Genomic DNA, 20,380 nt, shown 5'->3' with positions numbered 1-20,380 from the left:
TTTTGCACAACAACATGCAACACCTAAAGCGTTTAAAGACGAGCCTGTTTGCGCCCTGTTTATCATTCTCTCATAATAACAGACACAAACACACACAAACACACACACACACACACACACACAAACACACACACACACCACACACACACACACACACACACACACACACACACACACACACATAGTATTAGGATTTACTTACTTGTTGCTGTAGGCTCCACCAAAGTCACAGCCACAGGCCCTGCAGCCAGCCATGTCATTACTGAGGCCCCAGTACTCCGGCTGTGATGTGCACACACAAATGGGTACTGAGTTACAGGAGTATAAAGGCACATGCTCTTACATTACTGAGGCCCCAGTACAATGGCTGTGATGTGTGCACACTCAAAAGGGTACTGAGTTTCAGGAGGATAAAGGCACATGCACTTACATTATGTGATGGCTTAAGAGTCGACTGTCATTGAAATTCACATTTACATTTTACATTTAGTCATTTAGCAGACGCTTTTGTGCAAAGCGAAGTACATGGGAGAGAACAGTCAAGCTACGAGCAATAGAAACAATGTAATGTAACAATGTAACAATAAATACTATTTTACATAAGAAATAGAGAAAAGAAGTACAGGAATGTAACTGCTGTAAGTGCAAGTTAAGTACTAGTCGAACTGCAAGTTAGGAAGGGAGGTGCTCTCTGAAGAGTTGGGTCTTCAAGAGCTTCTTAAAGGTAGAGAGGTTGGTAGAGGTAGAGAAATTGGTACAGTACAGTGATCATTTAAGTGTAAGTGTTGAAGTTGAGGTTCGGCCTGAGTGGGTTTGGCATATGGGCTCTCACCAGACACTGGTTGCAGTAGCGTCCGGTGACGTAGCGCTTGCAGGAGCAGTCTCCACTGATCTTGTCACAAGGCACTCCCAGCATGGTGATCCCACGAGGATCACAGTTACAGGCTGAACAAGAGTCACATAATAAAGCACTGTCAACAATATGCCCTTCAATTTTATGCATCCATTGTTTAAAAATAACTATTATATCTATGACCAAAAATCACTTGCTCAACACAGGGTGCATAAAAGGCATACATCAGTGTTAATGTTAGTGATGCTCTATTGTCCTGATTGGTACATAGAACTGTCCTCTTTAATTCAATTCAATTTCACTAATTTCATACGTAACACTATTAACAGTAGACCTAGTCTCAAAGCTGTACAGAGAGCCCAAGGCCCGAAACCCTTTTTCCTGCACACACTCACGCTGGCATCCCAGGACGTCGTTCTGGCTCAGGCCGTAGTGCCCCTCCTTGCAGTAGTCACAGCGGGTGCCCCTGACGTTGGGCTTGCAGCGGCACTGGCCAGCGATCATGCCCAGCTCTGGGTCAGTGTGACCGTCACACACCCCCCCGTCCGCAGAGCCCACTGGGTCACAGTCACACGCTGGAGAAGAGAGAAGGAGGGAGGGTGGGAGAAAGAGGGAGGGATGGATGGGGGGAGAAAGGGATGAAGAAGGAAGCAAGTAAAGGAGAGAGAGAGTCAAAAACCAAGGAATAGAGAGAGGGAGAGAGAGACAGTGGGAGGGTGAGAGAGAGGGGGGTATGGGAGAGAGAGAAGGAAGTATGAAGAAGGAAAGAAGGAGGGAGATGAAACGAGGGAGGGAGAGGGAAGGAAGGAGGGAGAGAGGGAGGGAAAGACACACAGGAATCAAGAGAGTGAGTGAGAGGGAGACAGACAGGGAGAGAGAGAGAGAGAGAGAATGTCAGCTTGTCCAATCATCACTGCACCTCTGAGGAATGTGTACCTCTGTGAGAATGTATGTGTCAGAAAAATACGAGACACAGAGATGAAGACAGAAAGGTAGAGAGAGAGAGGGCGAGAATGATGACAGGTGCCAGATGACAGATCGGTTTGTCTCATCATCTGACTTACATACTTTCTGTATGTACTTTAAAAACATACGGTAAGAGGCTCAAAGCGATGAAGCAAAAACAGAGAGAGAGATATATTTCAGACGTGGGTGTGTGTAAAGTACGATGGGAATGGCCTGGCCTTGAGGCTTGGGACTCACAGACACAGGCAGCTGGATCCCTGATGTCTCTGGAAGGATCCTTGTAGTAGAAGGGTTTGCACATCTCACAGTTGCGGCCCATGGTGTTGTGCAGGCAGTTGTCACAGACGCCTCCACTGATGTTCCCCGTGGCCAGATACACCGCCATGTCGAAGTGGCACTGGGGCGAGTGGCCATTACAGCTGCATTCTGGGTAAGGGACCAGAACATATGATGTAGAAATGGATGGTTCCAGAACAGCAGTTTATGAGGGATTGTATGGTGTGCTGTTTGAGGATTTTGTATAGTGAGTGTGTGTGTGTGTGTGTGTGTGTGTGTGTGTGTGTGTGTGTTTGTGCTAGCGTGCGTGTATGCGTGTGTGTGCGCTCACCCCTGCAGGTGTGTGGGTTGTTGAGCTCTGCTGGTCTCCAAGGCAGGTCGTTATGGAAGTCTCTGCAGCGCTCACAGTTAAGCCCCTCTGTGTTGTGTTTGCACACACATTGCCCATGGATCTGTCCGATCACAAACAAACAATTCAAACAATCCCCTCAAATCAATCACTGAGCAGGATGTCAGACGGGCAAAATAAACAAAACAATGGCATTGATGGAACAAATGAACAGAAATCCCTTGCCCTTTTAAAAAAAAGTCAGTCTACCCTAATCTAGCTCTCTTAGGGAGTAACTACACTGTTCATATACATCCAGAAACTGACAGTGACCAAAAATGTTCAATAATAGACACCACAGTTTTTCTTGCCAAGTAAGAGCCCATTGGCTCGCGTACCCTTGCCCAATCTACCCACCATGCCAGTCTCTCTGATGTCCACTCCTGGTACGGGGTCACACTCGGACGCATGCCCATAACAGAAGCAGCTGCCGCGGACCACCAGCTCATACAGAGAATAGTAATACTTCTGCAGCACGTCCGGCCGCCGGTCCAGCATGTCATCGCCCAGCGTGTGCAGCTTGGTGAAGTTGATGCGCAGGTTAGTGATGCGAAGCATTTCTGTAGACAAGGGGAAGAAAGACACAGCAAGAGAGACAGAGGGAAAGACAGCAAGTGGTGGAAAAGAGACCGAAATGGGGAAGAGAGAAAGAGAAAGGAGGAAGAGAGAGAGGGACATAGAGAGAGAGAGAGAGAGAGAGAGAGAGAGAGGAAAAGAGCAAGAGATAATGTGATCATTTTGTGATTTTTGTGAAGGCCTTGTCAACTACCTCTGTGAGCCCAGGCTGCCTTGACAGAACCTTGTTTCCCAAAGTTGAGTCACAACAAGAGAGTTAAAGCCCAGTGTGTCAGTACATGAGACCTCACACAGACACTCACACAGTGGGCATACAGATTCTCATACACCAGAGGTAGTGTGTGTTTTGTTACAGGTTGGATCTGAGGTTATTATCAAGGAATTATCATTGAATGTTTTCTCACCTTGGATTTCGAGGCTGTACGGGTCCTTGACATGAATGGAGGGGTCAAGCACTTTATAAATAACCTGAATGGATCCAAAGAGGCGGAGTGAATGAAAGGGTGTAAATGTTGAAGTACAGACAGACAATGAACACACACAAATGTACAGCACATGCATATCTCTCTCTTTCCTCGAGTCATGCCCTCTTTATTTTCTCTCACGCTTCTTTTCTTCTCTCTTTCTCTTTCTGTCTCTCTACCACACACACACACACAAACACACACACACACACACACACACACACACACACACACACAGGGATTGGGTAGGGTAGGAGTGAAAAGTGAGGGGGTGAGGGGTGGGCAAGTTGTGGTGTTGATTGTGGGGGGGTGGGGGGTGCTGGGGTGCAAGGAGGGAAACTGTGCCCTGGCCATCCTCTGGACATACCTCCCCCTTCAAACACACACACACACACACACACACACACACACACACACACACACACACACACACACACACACACACACACACACACACACACACACACACACACACACACACACACACACACACCCATGTAAATACATACACACGTGTGCATCACGTTCTCTTACCTCCCCCTCAGTGGAAGGCTCTATGTCAGAGTAGCGCTCCTCACAGATGACGTCGTCGATGAGCTGCAGGGTGTGAGTGGGGACTCCTGGGAAGGTCCTGGTGCAGTTGTAGGAGAAGTAGCGATAGGGCCTCCAGGAGCGGCCAAAATCAGCCGAACGCTCAATCAACATGGCCGCCGGTCTGAAGGTCTGTGGGTGCAGAAAGAGCCATGACGACACATGTTACAATGCAAATACATACAACACACAACAAATACACACAAACACACACAAAGATACACACAAACACACAGGCACATGCCTTAAATTTCATGATGAGGTGAGTGAAGTGGAACTCGGCCTCGAGGTTGAGTCTGATGCTGACATGTTCTTCTCCTGAGGATTGAGAAAAACATTTATGAGATAGTGAATGAAAAGAGAACACACAACACACAGTTAACATTAACTGAAATGGACACACACACACACACACATTTGCACGCACACACACATCCACACACACACACACACACACACACACACTTACACACACACACACACACACACACACACACACACACACACACACACAGACATGCACGCTCCCACACATACACACATGTGCACCCACACATACACACACACACACAGAGACATGCAGACATGCACTCTCACACACACACACGCACCATTGACTGCCTGCCACCATGTGAGGTCGTCATTACGGTCTGTAAGGGTGATGACGTTCTCTACCCTATGGCTGATACGGTGGTAGTAGGGGTCATGTGGTCTTCGGGAGTCACATTCAAAGCACTTATCGGACTCCTGTGGACAGAAATTACAGTGTACTTGCTGTTCCAAGCCACCCTGTGCCTTTCCATAAAGCATCTAGAACTTTGCCATTATGTTCCAATATAGAATCTGTTGATTATAGAGATTACTTTTGGATCTTTTTAAGAAGTTGAATTACAGTCATTGTAACACATTTGTTAGCCACAAGAAAGCTTCCATAGCACAATAGCACAAGCCTGAACGGAAGAAGGCAACAGCAGGAGGCAACATCTACATGAAACATCATACATCATACATCTAACAGTCTTTCCAGAAATGCACAAAGAAAACCTAAACTTGGAACATTCCTATCAAGAAGCATTATTACTAACTGTGCTGGCAAATTATTTCAACTTCAACAAGAGAAAAATGGTCTCGTAATCCATAATCTTATTTAATAGCACAAAAGAAGTGTGGAAATGGTACACAACTGTGACACGAAGAAAATGAGAAGTAATTTGAAAAAGAAAAGTTTGCAGTGATAAAAGTGGTTGATGTCATGAGTAGCAATATCCAACAACAAAAAGGAAAGGAATGAAAGGAAAGGAATGAAACGTTGTTAGACTGAGTGGGAGACGGCCAGGGGGGGAAACAAACAGAAAACAGATAAACAAACACAGAGAGAAACAGACAAGGAGGAGATAAATGACAACATACAGATAGAGAGAGAGAGTCAGAGAGAGAGAGAGAGAGAGAGAGAGAGAGAGAGAGAAATCACAGAGAGAAAATGAGAGAGAGATAGTTCATGAGAAATATATGACATTGATTCTAGACTGCTGAGTCTGCTCATTGGCTACCAATATAAATCAATTTCAAAGCTCTCAATCAGCTGATACAGCTGTGTCGTAACATGAGCAAATATCACACAATAAATCTGATGCATTTACATTTACATTTAGCAGACGCTTTTATCCAAAGCGACTTACAAGGTATACACATTTTACATTTACACTGATGGCACACTGCACATCAGGAGCAATTAGGGGTTCAGTGTCTTGCTCAAGGACGCTTCGACAGGGAATCGAACTAGCAACATTCTGATTACTAAACGACTTCTCTACCCACTGTACCACTGTCGCCCCCACTGATGCCTCACTCACACACCAGTGTATGGCAGACTGAGCTGCAGACACTCACACACCAGTGTATGGCAGACTGAGCTGCAGTCACTCACACACCAGTGTATGGCAGACTGAGCTGCAGACAGACAGTGATGGCCTGGTAAAGATCTCACACACCAGTGTATGGCAGACTGAGCTGCACACAGACAGGCTGATGATGCCTCACTCACACACCAGTGTATGGCAGACTGAGCTGCAGACACTCACACACCAGTGTATGGCAGACTGAGCTGCAGTCACTCACACACCAGTGTATGGCAGACTGAGCTGCAGACAGACAGTGATGGCCTGGTAAAGATCTCACACACCAGTGTATGGCAGACTGAGCTGCAGACAGACAGTGATGGCCTGGTAAAGATCTCACACACCAGTGTATGGCAGACTGAGCTGCAGACAGTGATGGCCTGGTAAAGATCTCACAGCAGGAACCCAAACCACCTCACTGTCAACACACGTCAGCCCCGCTCCCATAATCACACTCAGGCAGGAGTCTTCAGAATTCATTAACACATAACTTCCTGCTGACACCCTGTTTGCCTGAGAGCTCAGTCCGCTACGATCATGGAAGTACATTTGATGTGATTTATTAATTGATGCTATTCTTTACATTTAAACTTGATTTGATAGAACATTATTTTGATAAGAAAACTAAATCTTAAAGTGATGGAATTGTTCGATTCAGTTGATTGTGAACCAGGCAATGGATTTACAAACATATCTTGTTCTGTGGGAAATATTTTGAGAACTCGCAACAGTATGAATGATCAATGGTTCTGAAACAAATAACAACCTTTGGATTGGCATCTAAACATCCCATGATGATGCATAGCAGGCATTGACGCATATAAGCTTCAGGGGAAAATACTCTGACTAATTGGGCTGGCAGGTATGGAAGCCCACTTGGACCAAAAACAACTTCCTTCTTAAAAAGCAGGCCCTATGCTGTGCCTGCGGGGGTATCATGTCACTGATGATGACCTGTAATGATGCTGTCTGGGATAAGCTACCTGGTTCCCCAAGGCAAGGAAGGAAGAGAAGACAAACATACACACACAGACAGGAAACACATCTTACACACACACACACACACACACACACACACACACACGCACACACACACACAGGAAACACAACTTTTACACACACAGACACTGTGTGCATGCATGCACGCACGTAGACACACACACACACACATGCATACATGCACGTGCACACACATAAAGACAGGTAAGGACACAGCGTAGCTCAGACAGGCTGTAAAGTTCAAACTGATGGGAGGGGAACAAGGCCCGTACCACCGGATGAGAGATCAGTAAAACAAACAAACATGGGTCTGGGGGGAAACAAGGCAGTTTAACACACACCTGCATGCACACGCACACACACATACACACACACACCTGCATGCACAAACACACACACACATACACAACACAAATACACACAAAAGCAAAACAAAAAGCAGAAATTGAAAGAATGAGAGATAAAAGGGCATCCACGTCAGCTAAACACACAGGAGTCTGCACATGTACTATGTATGTGCGCTCCTATGATGTGCATTCAGCTCAGACAGGCTTTTCTGTAAGGCCGGTGTCTGCCATGTTAAGTGCTGAGAGACAGCATTCACAGTCTGAAAGGGTAAAGGGTGTGCCAACCATACTTCTGTCAACAATATGAAAGGGAAACCTAGACAAAGAGGTACATAGCAACCGTGTGTGTGTGTGTGTGTGTGTGTGTGGGTGTGTTTGTGTGTGTGCGCGTGTGCATGTGTGTGTGTGTGTGTTTCCATGTGTGTATGTTGTGACAAAGTCATTATACTGATTGAAAACAGGCATTTAACAAGTCCAGTCACCGTGACCAGGGAACAGATGGTTTCCTACATGAAACCATCCATGATGTAGAGACACATTTGACAAACTCACATTTAACTAATTCATGGCCCAGCCCCCCTCCCCCAGCACCAGCCCATAATTCCCTCTGGTTCTGTGTAGTGGATTAAAAACCTGCAAAGCTCATACAAAGCCCATTTTTTAACAAACGACGGTGTCAAATTGCCAATATTTGGCAATGGACCATGATTTTTTCCGAGAATCCCTCCAGAATTAAAACAGGGGCCGGCTGAATGACTAACTGAATGACTGGTTGATTGCACCTAGGGTCCTGTAATCTCAAAATCCTTCTGCCAAACCTTCGATTAAGCACTTAAATCCTGGGGTCTGCCCCCATACGTTTGTCTCCGGCCGTACCTGCAGGTGGCTCACTATGCAGTACTGCTCAGGGCCACGCAGCCCGCAGGTGGAGGTGGCCGTCAGGTTGATGGCTCGGCCAATCAGCAGGTTCCCGGTTGCCGGGTAGCAGCTCCCCTCTGTGCAGCCGTGAGGACTGGAGGGGTGATCGATGGCAGCTGCAGAGAGAGCTGTGGAGAAACAGGGGAAAAGGAGTGAGTGAGAGAGAGTGAGAGAGAGAGAAAGAGAGAGAGAAATTGAAATCAGACTGTGCCCACACCCTGAACAAGTAGAGACAGTAGAGACAGAGCTGCACTTCCTACACAAAATATGATTTTGATAATATTAGGCAAAACTATTTTTAAAAGATTGGGTGAAGTCTTCCCCGAGTTCCTGCTGCCGAGCAGTGAGGAGAGGCTTTAATTTCTCATTGGAAAAAATGAGGAATGCCTCATCCTCACTGCACAATATGTGACTTCCTGCCATAAACGGTGGGACAGCCCATAAATTCACATAATTCAAATATGTTTGTTGTTGTTGTTAATATCCTACTCCCTGATGATCATTATTATTATTTTTTTTTAATTATTGTTTCCACTTCTGATGTATCAAATGCTTTGGCAATACTATAGAATGTTATGGACACGCCAATAAATCTTCTTTTGAATTTGAATTTGAATATGAGACAGAGAGAGCGGGGTTGAAGGAGAGAGCAATGAGCACGGATGAAAAGTAAAAAGACTAAGGAACGAGGGAAAGGAGGGAGAAGAAAACATGCTACTGAAACAAAACAACATAAAGTCATGAAGGTGAGATTGTGCTGCTAGAGTGAAGGGGTTGGTGAGAAGAGAAAAAAGAAAAACAGAGAGAAACAAATCGGAGACGGGGGACAGAGGAGAGGAAAGGGTGGCAGGACAGGAAATTCGCTTTCCCTCTTCCTGTGCCACTGATACCGTATCTATATCTGCCAGGGCTACATGGACAGTAGTGTTCCTGTACCTCAGCTGATACATCAAGGTGCTATAACAACAGCCGTTGGTTCCCAGGGAGCACTCACACTAAAAACATCTACACTCAACCTGCACTGGGAATTGCTTTGGCTAAACGTGTCTGGGAAATTAACGAATGTTTAAGTATCGGCAAAGCAACATTTATGGCTGTATTCTTATTTGAAGGTGAATCACACACCTGCTTGTTAAAAGTTTATGGCCGTTATTCCTTACCACACAGCCGCCCTTGGCAAAGATCTCATAGGGACATGGTTTTAACTGTGCTGTGGGAAGGACACCGCTGGCTTTATCATTCTGTTTTTATCATATTTAGTCAGCTTTGAGTTTGGTCAACATGACAGCACAGAGGCGACGAGTCTGCACTCCTGGGTGTTTCCACCCAAACACTGCCTTCGCAGGAATAATAAAATCTCCTTTTTCAAGGTTGCCCAAACACCAGCGCTTGTGAGGTCAGTACTTCTGCAGATTTAGGAATGATACTCACTATTCATGTTGGATAGCTTGGCCACCCACACATTCAATATGAAGACTGACATTGTAGTGAGTGAGCAATGCATCTGCCAGTTTCGAAAAAGAGTGCAGCAATTAATCTTACATAAGCTGTTCATACTTAAACAAAACAGTGAAAAGTGTACCGTCATCGAGTCCGGATGCTGTCCGTGACCTTGTCCATGACCTCTGGTTAACATACAGACAGACCCCATGTTTGGGAAGCTAACCCTTCCAAATGAGGTCAGAGCCAGGACGAGGGGGTCATCGACGCACCCCCAGGACCCGCAGCACAAAGGGACTAAAATCAGGGTCAGTGCCCCCGCAAAGCTGACCCAAAATGGGGCGCGGTCTGCCACAACAACCCCTGTCTGCCACATCACCCCCGTGACAACCCACAACCCCCCCACCCCGACACACACACCCTTCCATCGTCCACCTCCACTTCACCCCCACAAAAGCACACACACACTAATGCTAAAGTGCTCACTGCGCATCACTGACTTTGAACAACAATGGACCCAAAGATGTCCAATGTAATGAGGTGGGGGGTGGGGTGGAGCACATAAATCCTCTGGAGATCAATCTTACCATGAAGATAAAGCACCCATGAAATAGAGACAGAGAGAAAGAGAGAGAGAGAGAAATAAATAAAGAGACGAGCCAAAGATTTCACATTATATTTGTGTGTTGCTTCCCACTGTGCTTCTGAGTCATCCTTTTGAATCAACACATTCATTATCCTTGGGTTAGTCAAAGTACATCAGGAATTTGCAAACAAACACACAAACACTGACCTGAAAACATTTCAAAGGCCAATCCTTCCGATCTTATTTGTGCATTTAGTTGTGCTTATTAATAATCTGTGCCTGCCTTGTGATTGTGTGTGTGTATGATTGTGTGTGTGTGTGTGTGTGTGTGTGTGTGTGTGTGTGTGTGTGTGTGTGTGTGTGTGTGTGTGTGTGTCTACCAGTGGGCCCCTCTCAGGGCTTTGCTGCATGTGGAAACTTCTTCAGATACCCTGAGTTCCATTTCATTTCCATAATCTTTTACAAAGAGCAAAGCTCTTCAGAAAAGTGTCCATCTAATCTAGGCGGATATGGGAGAAGAATTCCTCACACACACACACACACACATATGCATGCAAGCTCACACATAAAGGCCTACATGGACACACACACACACACACACACACACACACACACACACACACACACACACACACACACACACACACACACACACACACACACACACACTGTATGGCAGTGGTAAATGATTCAGTGACTCTGCCCTTTTGGCCGGCGTTAGTGTGTGACGGATAAAGTGGCCAGATCGTATAGCGAGACTTGGCCCCCGCTCAAGTCAAAGATTTAACCGAGACAGCGGGATTCCTGGCATTCCGCCCTGCACCGTAGAACAAGATCTCAGGGGAGCGTGTGAGAGAGAGAGAGACCACAGGACCACGGGCCCGGCCGTCACGTGTGCCCCCTCACGTACAGAGCACAGCCCGGCACAGGTAGAGGAGAGCGGAGCACACACTCAATGTGTGTGACTACCACTCCAGGCTGGGGAATGTGGAGCTGTGGACACATTTAGCCCACCTTTGGCAAACAGTTAAACTATGGGCAGAGCAGCTGTATGTGATGCTGAAAACATGCCTGGAATTAAGTGGTTTTCCATAGGAATAGGTGAGACTATATTTTACAAAGGAGTCGAGAGATTGCAGGCTAACGTTACTCTGTCAGAGGACCAGTGTGTGAGAGGCCATGACAGTCTGAAGGATTTCCCCACGACAGTCCGTGTGTGTGCGTGGATGTGATGTTTCACTGTGTGAGGTGTGTGTGTGCGTGTGTGTGTGTGTGTGTATGGGTGGTGACCCAGTTTATACTAGCCATTTAGCGTAATATAAGGCTAAGAACACTTCATCTGCATTTCTCTCCTGTACAGTAAACACCCAGTAGTTGCCAGCTTCAAATTCTACAGCTGCCATGCTGGAGGTATTCACAGAATTTCTTCTTCTACTATTTACTCTAGCACGCACATAGCATTTGACACTTATCTGCTCCAAGTTTATGCTTATAATTACAGGACAGAAATTGTGTAAAAGACTTTCGAAAACAGGCCACACACAAAAGTGTACATTTTTGGGGCCTAAAGACAGTTTTGGTCTCACAGATGTGACACTGATGCATCTGTGTCCACCCCTCCCACAGCTAAAAGATGCACTCAACAATCAGTTTCATGTGGTCATGGTCATGTTCGAACTGGTAAGGAGTACGTATGTGTCTGGAAGTGTGTGTAACTGAGTGGGTGTGTATACGTGTGTACAAGCGCCTGAGACTGTTATGTACAAACACTTGAATAAAATTCTTCCTGTACACAAAACGTCTTGTCAATAAACATGATGGTGATTGGGCAGGGGCCCAAGGGCGGCTCAATATGATATTTGGAGTTCATTTACAGTATATTGTCAATATTTTGGGCTATAGAATACATAATACAATTCATTTTCTATATCAATTATATTCGGGGCCTATTTGACGTTCTGGAAAAATATAGTGTGTAATCTGAAACCGCACACAAATACTTTAGAAGCGTCCTGTCATGGGTACGACATATTGCATTGGGATGAAGCAAATAATTGATAACAACACAGGATAACAATAATGTCACTGGGCAGCTATTTCACAAAACATTTAATTTATTTAAAGTATACTTTCATCCACTTCTTCAGCAACAGCAGCTGCTGAACATCATCCTCTTTCTGCATCCTCTCTTTGCACTAAAATGCACTTAAAACTATGTTGATATATTTATCACACTATCCAATATGGCAACATCAAAAGCACAGTAATAACACACAAACCAACTGAACCAATTGAAGAGGCTGACTTGTGACAAGCAAAATGAAATAGTAAATTTTTCTGGTATTGTATAAAACAATTGGCTATGCCAAGCTCATAAAAAACGGCCGCCTTGTTGTGCAAGCGTAGAGATGCTCTGGCATTCTGTCCTCCCTGTCAAGTTGTTTGGAATGCGTGACCAATGACAGAGTGGCGTAGAAGTGCAAGTCACTTCTCCTCATGGGCATGTTGGTAAAGACCAACTCATACCTGGCAGCCTACTCCCCAATTACACTCGGTAAATCACAGGGCTTCGCTCACGTTCACCCCAGGCACTGCCGACAGCAACAGCTGCTTGCCCACAGCCTAATTACTGCGTATTTACATGCTCCACGTGTTACTCCACTCTAATATTCATTACACACACATACAAACAAACAGGCATACGTACAACCAGGCATATGTACACAGGCACACACACACACAAACACACACACACACACACACACACTCAGGTACACACTCACAACAGAGGTATCCACCTTCGGATATTACATTACATACACACCCAAACAGACCCTCACATACACACACACACACACACGGCTCGACAGCACGCATGCCCGTACGGCGCCTAGGTTAAACAACAGCCCCTGTGTCGGCCCTCCTTGTGTAATGGATTACTATGACAAGAATGTGAGAGCAGGGAGCGAGAGAGGGGAAAATGTTATTCATTAAGGAAAACATTCCAGGTGTCGAGGCGTACGACGACACCCGTTCCAAAACACCTAGCCCCCACCCTTCCCAGTGCACGTCTTCACCTCCGTCCCTGGTGGGATGCCTGGCTCTGACAGCAGGGTAGGGTGGGGGGGGGAGGGGGTGGGTCAGGGGTGATGGGCAGGGAGGATAGGATGGGTCCGAGCATGTGCTGCCAGCTACCCTGTAAGCATTCCCCTCTCTGGGGAGGATGGATGGTGTAGGAGGCAAAGGTCCCATTTATCACCTCGCAGGAGGGTGTGCTCCATCAACAGGGCCCAGGAGGGAGCTCAGTGGCTGGGATGTGAGAGGCACGGTCGAGCTGCCACTCAGGATTTACAGCTTCCCTTCATTTGCTGACAGTTGTGGAAGCTCCAAATGGGGCACGACAAGGTGGAGGTCTCAGGGGTCAGGGAAAGCAGGCTTCTCCCCAGTCTCGACCACTTCCCCACCGGCAGCCTCAGGGCCATGTCCTTATCTACCCCTGATCCTCCGTACCTGAGCTTCCTGCTGGCTCTATCTATTCGGAGACATTTGCATCAATCAATAGAGAGTGGCACGACGCCAATCTGATAGTGTGTCTACAGGCACTGGGAAGGCAACTGATGTGTGAGGAGTGAGGTTTTTACATTCCGTGGAATACTAAAGCATTCTGGGTCGCTATGGAGATTCCATAGATAAGTGGACAATAGAACACTGTGACTGAGAAAAAAAGAACACCCAAGAGGAGGCTTGCCGTTTTTTTGTCTGGACAAGTAGACATACAATGTAGCATCCACACGTTTGTGCAAACGAGACATTCACACACATACACACGTGGAGGTGCACACGCGTGCTCACACACACACACACACACACACACACACACACACACACACCAACGCACATACACACAGGAAACTCTCACACACACACACACACACACACACACACACACGTGTGTAAGAAGATAATTAAATGAATAAATGGAGATAGAAAGACAGACAGAAAGAGAGACACAGGGAGAGAGAGAGAAAGGTAGAAGATAATAGAAGATACTTCAATGAAAAAATTGAGATAGAAAGACAGACAGAAAGAGAAAGACAGGGAAAGAGAGAGAAAGAGAGAGAGACTTAATTATCTTTAATCTGAAATCATTAACTAACCTTAAGTGACCTAGATTGCACTGCACAGGTAAGGAAGGGAAAGGGCACTTATTCCTCTGTGCTATTCCTCTCCAGGGACTCATACCAAGGGCAAAGAATGGAAGACACGAGACTGCAATCCTGGTCAACCCCATTACAATTCACAACAACCAGGTAAAGATTTAAAGATGTGCACTCTTTTCTTTTCAAGTATGAACACACACACACACACACACACACACACACACACACACACACACCATACACACACACACACATACACACATGCACACACACACACCCACAATCATAGTTAACATTAACAATACTGGCTTTGTAAAACTTATGCTATAGCAAACGTCCTGCTGCATCCTCCAAACCAAACAGACACCCCTTCAAAAAAAAAAAACCTGATGAAACAGCTCTGAAAAACAAGTGATGTTTACACTACATTCCACACATGCCTGAGATCCTGTGTGATTTAAATAACAGATTTCCTTAAAAAGTCTTCAAAGATTAGAAAATGAGGGTTTAGCTATAATCAGCCAAGCCTGGGATGTTAACACCCGCAGACAAAAAAAACAAGTAACTCATCAACAATCATTTGACGCGCAGATCGTACTGCTGTTCCCGGGAGATCAATAAAGCCCAAATGTAGCATAGCTTTCCAAACTAGCAGCTCTCACAGGTAGAAAATGTGCTCAATGGGTACAAAGGAAGAAGTTAAAGTGTAAGTTCACCCCTAGCTTGGAGCTTACCTCCACCCACTGCATGATTTTGAAAAAATAACTAAAAAGCGGGCAAGGAGCTGAGAGGGGGGCGGGGAGGTGCTGTGAGTGTACTCCATTCAAATGTACGTATATCATGACGTAGATAAGTCCAAAACGGTTCTCTCTATGTCAGCATCAGCCTTGTAAGGTTCGGGATGATTTTAAACAGTAGCTGGCATGTTGAGCCATTTTCAACCCATGAAATGCCGATCTAAAAATGTGAATTCTGTCAGTATTAACACCGGCACTGATGTGTTTCATCACTGTACACTTACATCATCCTGCTCAAATGGCAGGACTGGGCTTACGGTGTGTTGAAACAGGTAAATGCTTGGTGCCTTACGAAAGACTGTGCCTCAGCTGGATACGCTACATTTAACATGAACTGTATTTCATCCTTTGACAGGGGAGTTACTCACATCACATTACAGTAAATTCACCTAAACCATGATATCGCGTTCACTTTGTCATTGCCTCCACCCACACACACACACATCTTTGGTTATAGTTCTGCATTGGTGCTCTTTACTGGCCATGATTTAGAGATTCTAGAGTTAGAGTTCCTAAGCCTGTTTCATAGACTGACACAATACTTCAGAAAGGAAGCTGAGTAGAGGGAAGCAGAACGCTTCATGATGCTCTTCCTGGATTACGAAATACAGGAACACAAAGATGACAGGGAGAGCTTCTGAGGGTGATTATGGTGTATAGTGAAGTGTGCGTTTGGTATGGTGACTGCTGCATCCTGAACTGTATCAGCTTAAGTGAGAGAGTGAGAGAGAGACAGGGGAAGGAGAGAAGGTGAGAGCATGAGAATTTCTATTAACTATAATACCTGCGACCACATTATGAAAACAACACTTTTATGAAAACAAGCTCAGCGTAAACTCACAGCAACACAACAAACACAGCTGTTTCCCTTCAGACAGGAGGAGCGTAGGCAGCCGACGCCAACATCACCCTCTACCACACAGGCTCTCTCTCTCTCTTTCTCTCCGTCTCCTTTTCTCTCTCTCACTCTCTTTCTTACTTTTTTCTCTCTCGTCTCTAAAATCAAGCGTCTATGTATTGAAGGCGCACACTTTCCGTTACGAAAAGTTAACCGACTACTTGCAGAACGATATGAAAGATGTTCATTAGATGCAGACAACTCATTGTCAGTGGCAGCGGTCATTCATTTTTTGCAGCTATCATAATAAAGAAACATTGGAATGGCCCATTCAGTTCAATGGAACTCTTTTGCAACACTCTAAGGAGCCGGATAATAAACATAGACAATATAGATGATATAAGATTTACATCCAGTATAGACAGACAGATCTTCCCTGCTTTCTCTCCACATAAACAGCAGTTTCTTTTTTGAATGATGGAAGCCATAATGGTAACAGACCTTGTGGGCCTAGAGGTGTTAACATACGTTAGTCTTTCAGCAGAGCAGTGGTTAGGGCACCTACAAGACTAATTAGCTGTTAGCATTTTGGTTGCCAATCATGTACAATTTATGTGTGGAGTACCACAAAAGAACAATTATTTTCCAAGAAAGAGGTCAACTTTTGGTTCACTGTAATGCATGAATAATGATGATTAACGATAATCACAGCTGATGTCAATTCCTCTGTCAATTTATTGTCTGTCCACCTTGGCCTGCAGCGGTTCAGGATCATTAAAGTTCTTTCTTTCTTCCAACTTCCTCCTTCTGTCCGGTTTCCATTCTCACTCTGAAACAAGAGCCAATTAACTTCCTCAACGATTTTTACGATTTTTATGAAAAAATTGAGATAGAAAGACAGACAGAAAGAGAAAGACAGGGAAAGAGAGAGAAAGAGAGAGAGACTTAATTATCTTTAATCTGAAATCATTAACTAACCTTAAGTGACCTAGATTGCACTGCACAGGTAAGGAAGGGAAAGGGCACTTATTCCTCTGTGCTATTCCTCTCCAGGGACTCATACCAAGGGCAAAGAATGGAAGACATGAGACTGCAATCCTGGTCAACCCCATTACAATTCACAACAACCAGGTAAAGATTTAAAGATGTGCACTCTTTTCTTTTCAAGTATGAACACACACACACACACACACACACACACACACACACACACACACACACACACACACACACACACACCACACACACACACACATACACACATGCACACACACACACCCACAATCATAGTTAACATTAACAATACTGGCTTTGTAAAACTTATGCTATAGCAAACGTCCTGCTGCCATCCTCCAAACCAAACAGACACCCCTTCAAAAAAAAAAAAACCTGATGAAACAGCTCTGAAAAACAAGTGATGTTTACACTACATTCCACACATGCCTGAGATCCTGTGTGATTTAAATAACAGATTTCCTTAAAAAGTCTTCAAAGATTAGAAAATGAGGGTTTAGCTATAATCAGCCAAGCCTGGGATGTTAACACCCGCAGACAAAAAAAACAAGTAACTCATCAACAATCATTTGACACGCAGATCGTACTGCTGTTCCCGGGAGATCAATAAAGCCCAAATGTAGCATAGCTTTCCAAACTAGCAGCTCTCACAGGTAGAAAATGTGCTCAATGGGTACAAAGGAAGAAGTTAAAGTGTAAGTTCACCCCTAGCTTGGAGCTTACCTCCACCCACTGCATGATTTTGAAAAAATAACTAAAAAGCGGGCAAGGAGCTGAGAGGGGGGCGGGGAGGTGCTGTGAGTGTACTCCATTCAAATGTACGTATATCATGACGTAGATAAGTCCAAAACGGTTCTCTCTATGTCAGCATCAGCCTTGTAAGGTTCGGGATGATTTTAAACAGTAGCTGGCATGTTGAGCAATTTTCAACCCATGAAATGCCGATCTAAAAATGTGAATTCTGTCAGTATTAACACCGGCACTGATGTGTTTCATCACTGTACACTTACATCATCCTGCTCAAATGGCAGGACTGGGCTTACGGTGTGTTGAAACAGGTAAATGCTTGGTGCCTTACGAAAGACTGTGCCTCAGCTGGATACGCTACATTTAACATGAACTGTATTTCATCCTTTGACAGGGGAGTTACTCACATCACATTACAGTAAATTCACCTAAACCATGATATCGCGTTCACTTTGTCATTGCCTCCACCCACACACACACACATCTTTGGTTATAGTTCTGCATTGGTGCTCTTTACTGGCCATGATTTAGAGATTCTAGAGTTAGAGTTCCTAAGCCTGTTTCATAGACTGACACAATACTTCAGAAAGGAAGCTGAGCAGAGGGAAGCAGAACGCTTCATGATGCTCTTCCTGGATTACGAAATACAGGAACACAAAGATGACAGGGAGAGCTTCTGAGGGTGATTATGGTGTATAGTGAAGTGTGCGTTTGGTATGGTGACTGCTGCATCCTGAACTGTATCAGCTTAAGTGAGAGAGTGAGAGAGAGACAGGGGAAGGAGAGAAGGTGAGAGCATGAGAATGTCTATTAACTATAATACCTGCTACCACATTTTGAAAACAACACTTTTATGAAAACAAGCTCAGCGTAAACTCACAGCAACACAACAAACACAGCTGTTTCCCTTCAGACAGGAGGAGCGTAGGCAGCCGACGCCAACATCACCCTCTACCACACTCTCTCTCTCTTTCTCTTCGTCTCCTTTTCTCTCTCTCACTCTCTTTCTTACTTTTTTCTCTCTCGTCTCTAAAATCAAGCGTCTATGTATTGAAGGCGCACACTTTCCGTTACGAAAAGTTAACCGACTACTTGCAGAACGATATGAAAGATGTTCATTAGATGCAGACAACTCATTGTCAGTGGCAGCGGTCATTCATTTTTTGCAGCTATCATAATAAAGAAACATTGGAATGGCCCATTCAGTTCAATGGAACTCTTTTGCAACACTCTAAGGAGCCGGATAATAAACATAGACAATATAGATGATATAAGATTTACATCCAGTATAGACAGACAGATCTTCCCTGCTTTCTCTCCACATAAACAGCAGTTTCTTTTTTGAATGATGGAAGCCATAATGGTAACAGACCTTGTGGGCCTAGAGGTGTTAACATACGTTAGTCTTTCAGCAGAGCAGTGGTTCAATATGATAACTATACTATCATACATTTTGCAAAGTGTGTCAGGGTAATTCAGGTAACCCAAGGAGTGGCGGTGGATATTTCCATTGCTCTAGGGCACCTACAAGACTAATTAGCTGTTAGCATTTTGGTTGCCAATCATGTACAATTTATGTGTGGAGTACCACAAAAGAACAATTATTTTCCAAGAAAGAGGTCAACTTTTGGTTCACTGTAATGCATGAATAATGATGATTAACGATAATCACAGCTGATGTCAATTCCTCTGTCAATTTATTGTCTGTCCACCTTGGCCTGCAGCGGTTCAGGATCATTAAAGTTCTTTCTTTCTTCCAACTTCCTCCTTCTGTCCGGTTTCCATTCTCACTCTGAAACAAGAGCCAATTAACTTCTCCTCAACGATTTTTACTCAAGTTTACTCATTATAAAACTGACCTCTTTACCTCCCTGCACAACCAAACAAAAAAATCATGATGACTTGAGAGCGAAATGTAACGAAAATAACTCATGCCTACGCTCCGCTCAAGCCAAGATCCAGGGGTGAACCTGTCTGCTCAGATCCTGTGTCAAACCACCCCTGTGGAGAGAAATCCAAACATTCTTACGCAATGCTTGGGAAATAGAAGATTAGTCCTCGACAGTGAGAAGTATTAGACCGAACACTGGACAGCGACCGAACAATTACGCGATGGAGATAATTAATCCATGAGCCTGCAAAAAGACACAGTAAAATACTTAAAAAAAATATCTTTGAGAGCACTTTGATTTTGTACACAACATTGCAAGCGTGTCAATTGCTGAAAGGAAACAAACACACTGAAAGGCACTGGCTGTGAGAGACTGTAATTGGGGCGTCTGCAGAACACACACCCATAAACGTAAATATAAACCCCGTTGTGATGACAGCTGCCGAGGTGAGCTCCCATAGTGTACTCCTACAGACTCCTAGAGACGGGAATAGGTGAAGAGCTGCTGGCTGCGAGAGAGCTGTTTCACCAAACACCACCTCAGGGCTGTTTCACCAAACACCACCTCAGGGCTGTTTCACCAAACACCACCTCAGGGCTGTTTCACCAAACTCCACCTCAGGGCTGTTTC

General features: G+C 44.9%; 1 protein-coding gene across 2 annotated transcripts in view; it reads right to left on the bottom strand.

Moving 5' to 3' along the window:
• Window positions 1-20,380, bottom strand: part of lamb2l (laminin, beta 2-like) — a 47,700-nt gene that overhangs the window by 17,243 nt on the left and 10,077 nt on the right. For both annotated transcript variants that reach the window (XM_031565965.1, XM_031565964.2), the window contains exons 3-13: window positions 8,235-8,404; window positions 4,726-4,861; window positions 4,359-4,432; window positions 4,058-4,246; window positions 3,464-3,527; window positions 2,841-3,043; window positions 2,427-2,547; window positions 2,057-2,245; window positions 1,249-1,428; window positions 833-945; window positions 203-282 (exon numbers count right to left, since the gene is read on the bottom strand). In XM_031565965.1, coding sequence (XP_031421825.1) covers window positions 203-282; window positions 833-945; window positions 1,249-1,428; window positions 2,057-2,245; window positions 2,427-2,547; window positions 2,841-3,043; window positions 3,464-3,527; window positions 4,058-4,246; window positions 4,359-4,432; window positions 4,726-4,861; window positions 8,235-8,404 — 1,519 coding nt within the window. The remainder of the gene's footprint in view (window positions 1-202; window positions 283-832; window positions 946-1,248; window positions 1,429-2,056; window positions 2,246-2,426; window positions 2,548-2,840; window positions 3,044-3,463; window positions 3,528-4,057; window positions 4,247-4,358; window positions 4,433-4,725; window positions 4,862-8,234; window positions 8,405-20,380) is intronic.

Source organism: Clupea harengus, chromosome 4, assembly GCF_900700415.2.
Source record: "Clupea harengus chromosome 4, Ch_v2.0.2, whole genome shotgun sequence".
Taxonomy (NCBI): Eukaryota; Metazoa; Chordata; class Actinopteri; order Clupeiformes; family Clupeidae; genus Clupea; species Clupea harengus.
The sequence above is the reverse complement of the archived record's forward strand: the minus strand, read 5'-3'. Positions and strand labels throughout refer to the sequence as shown.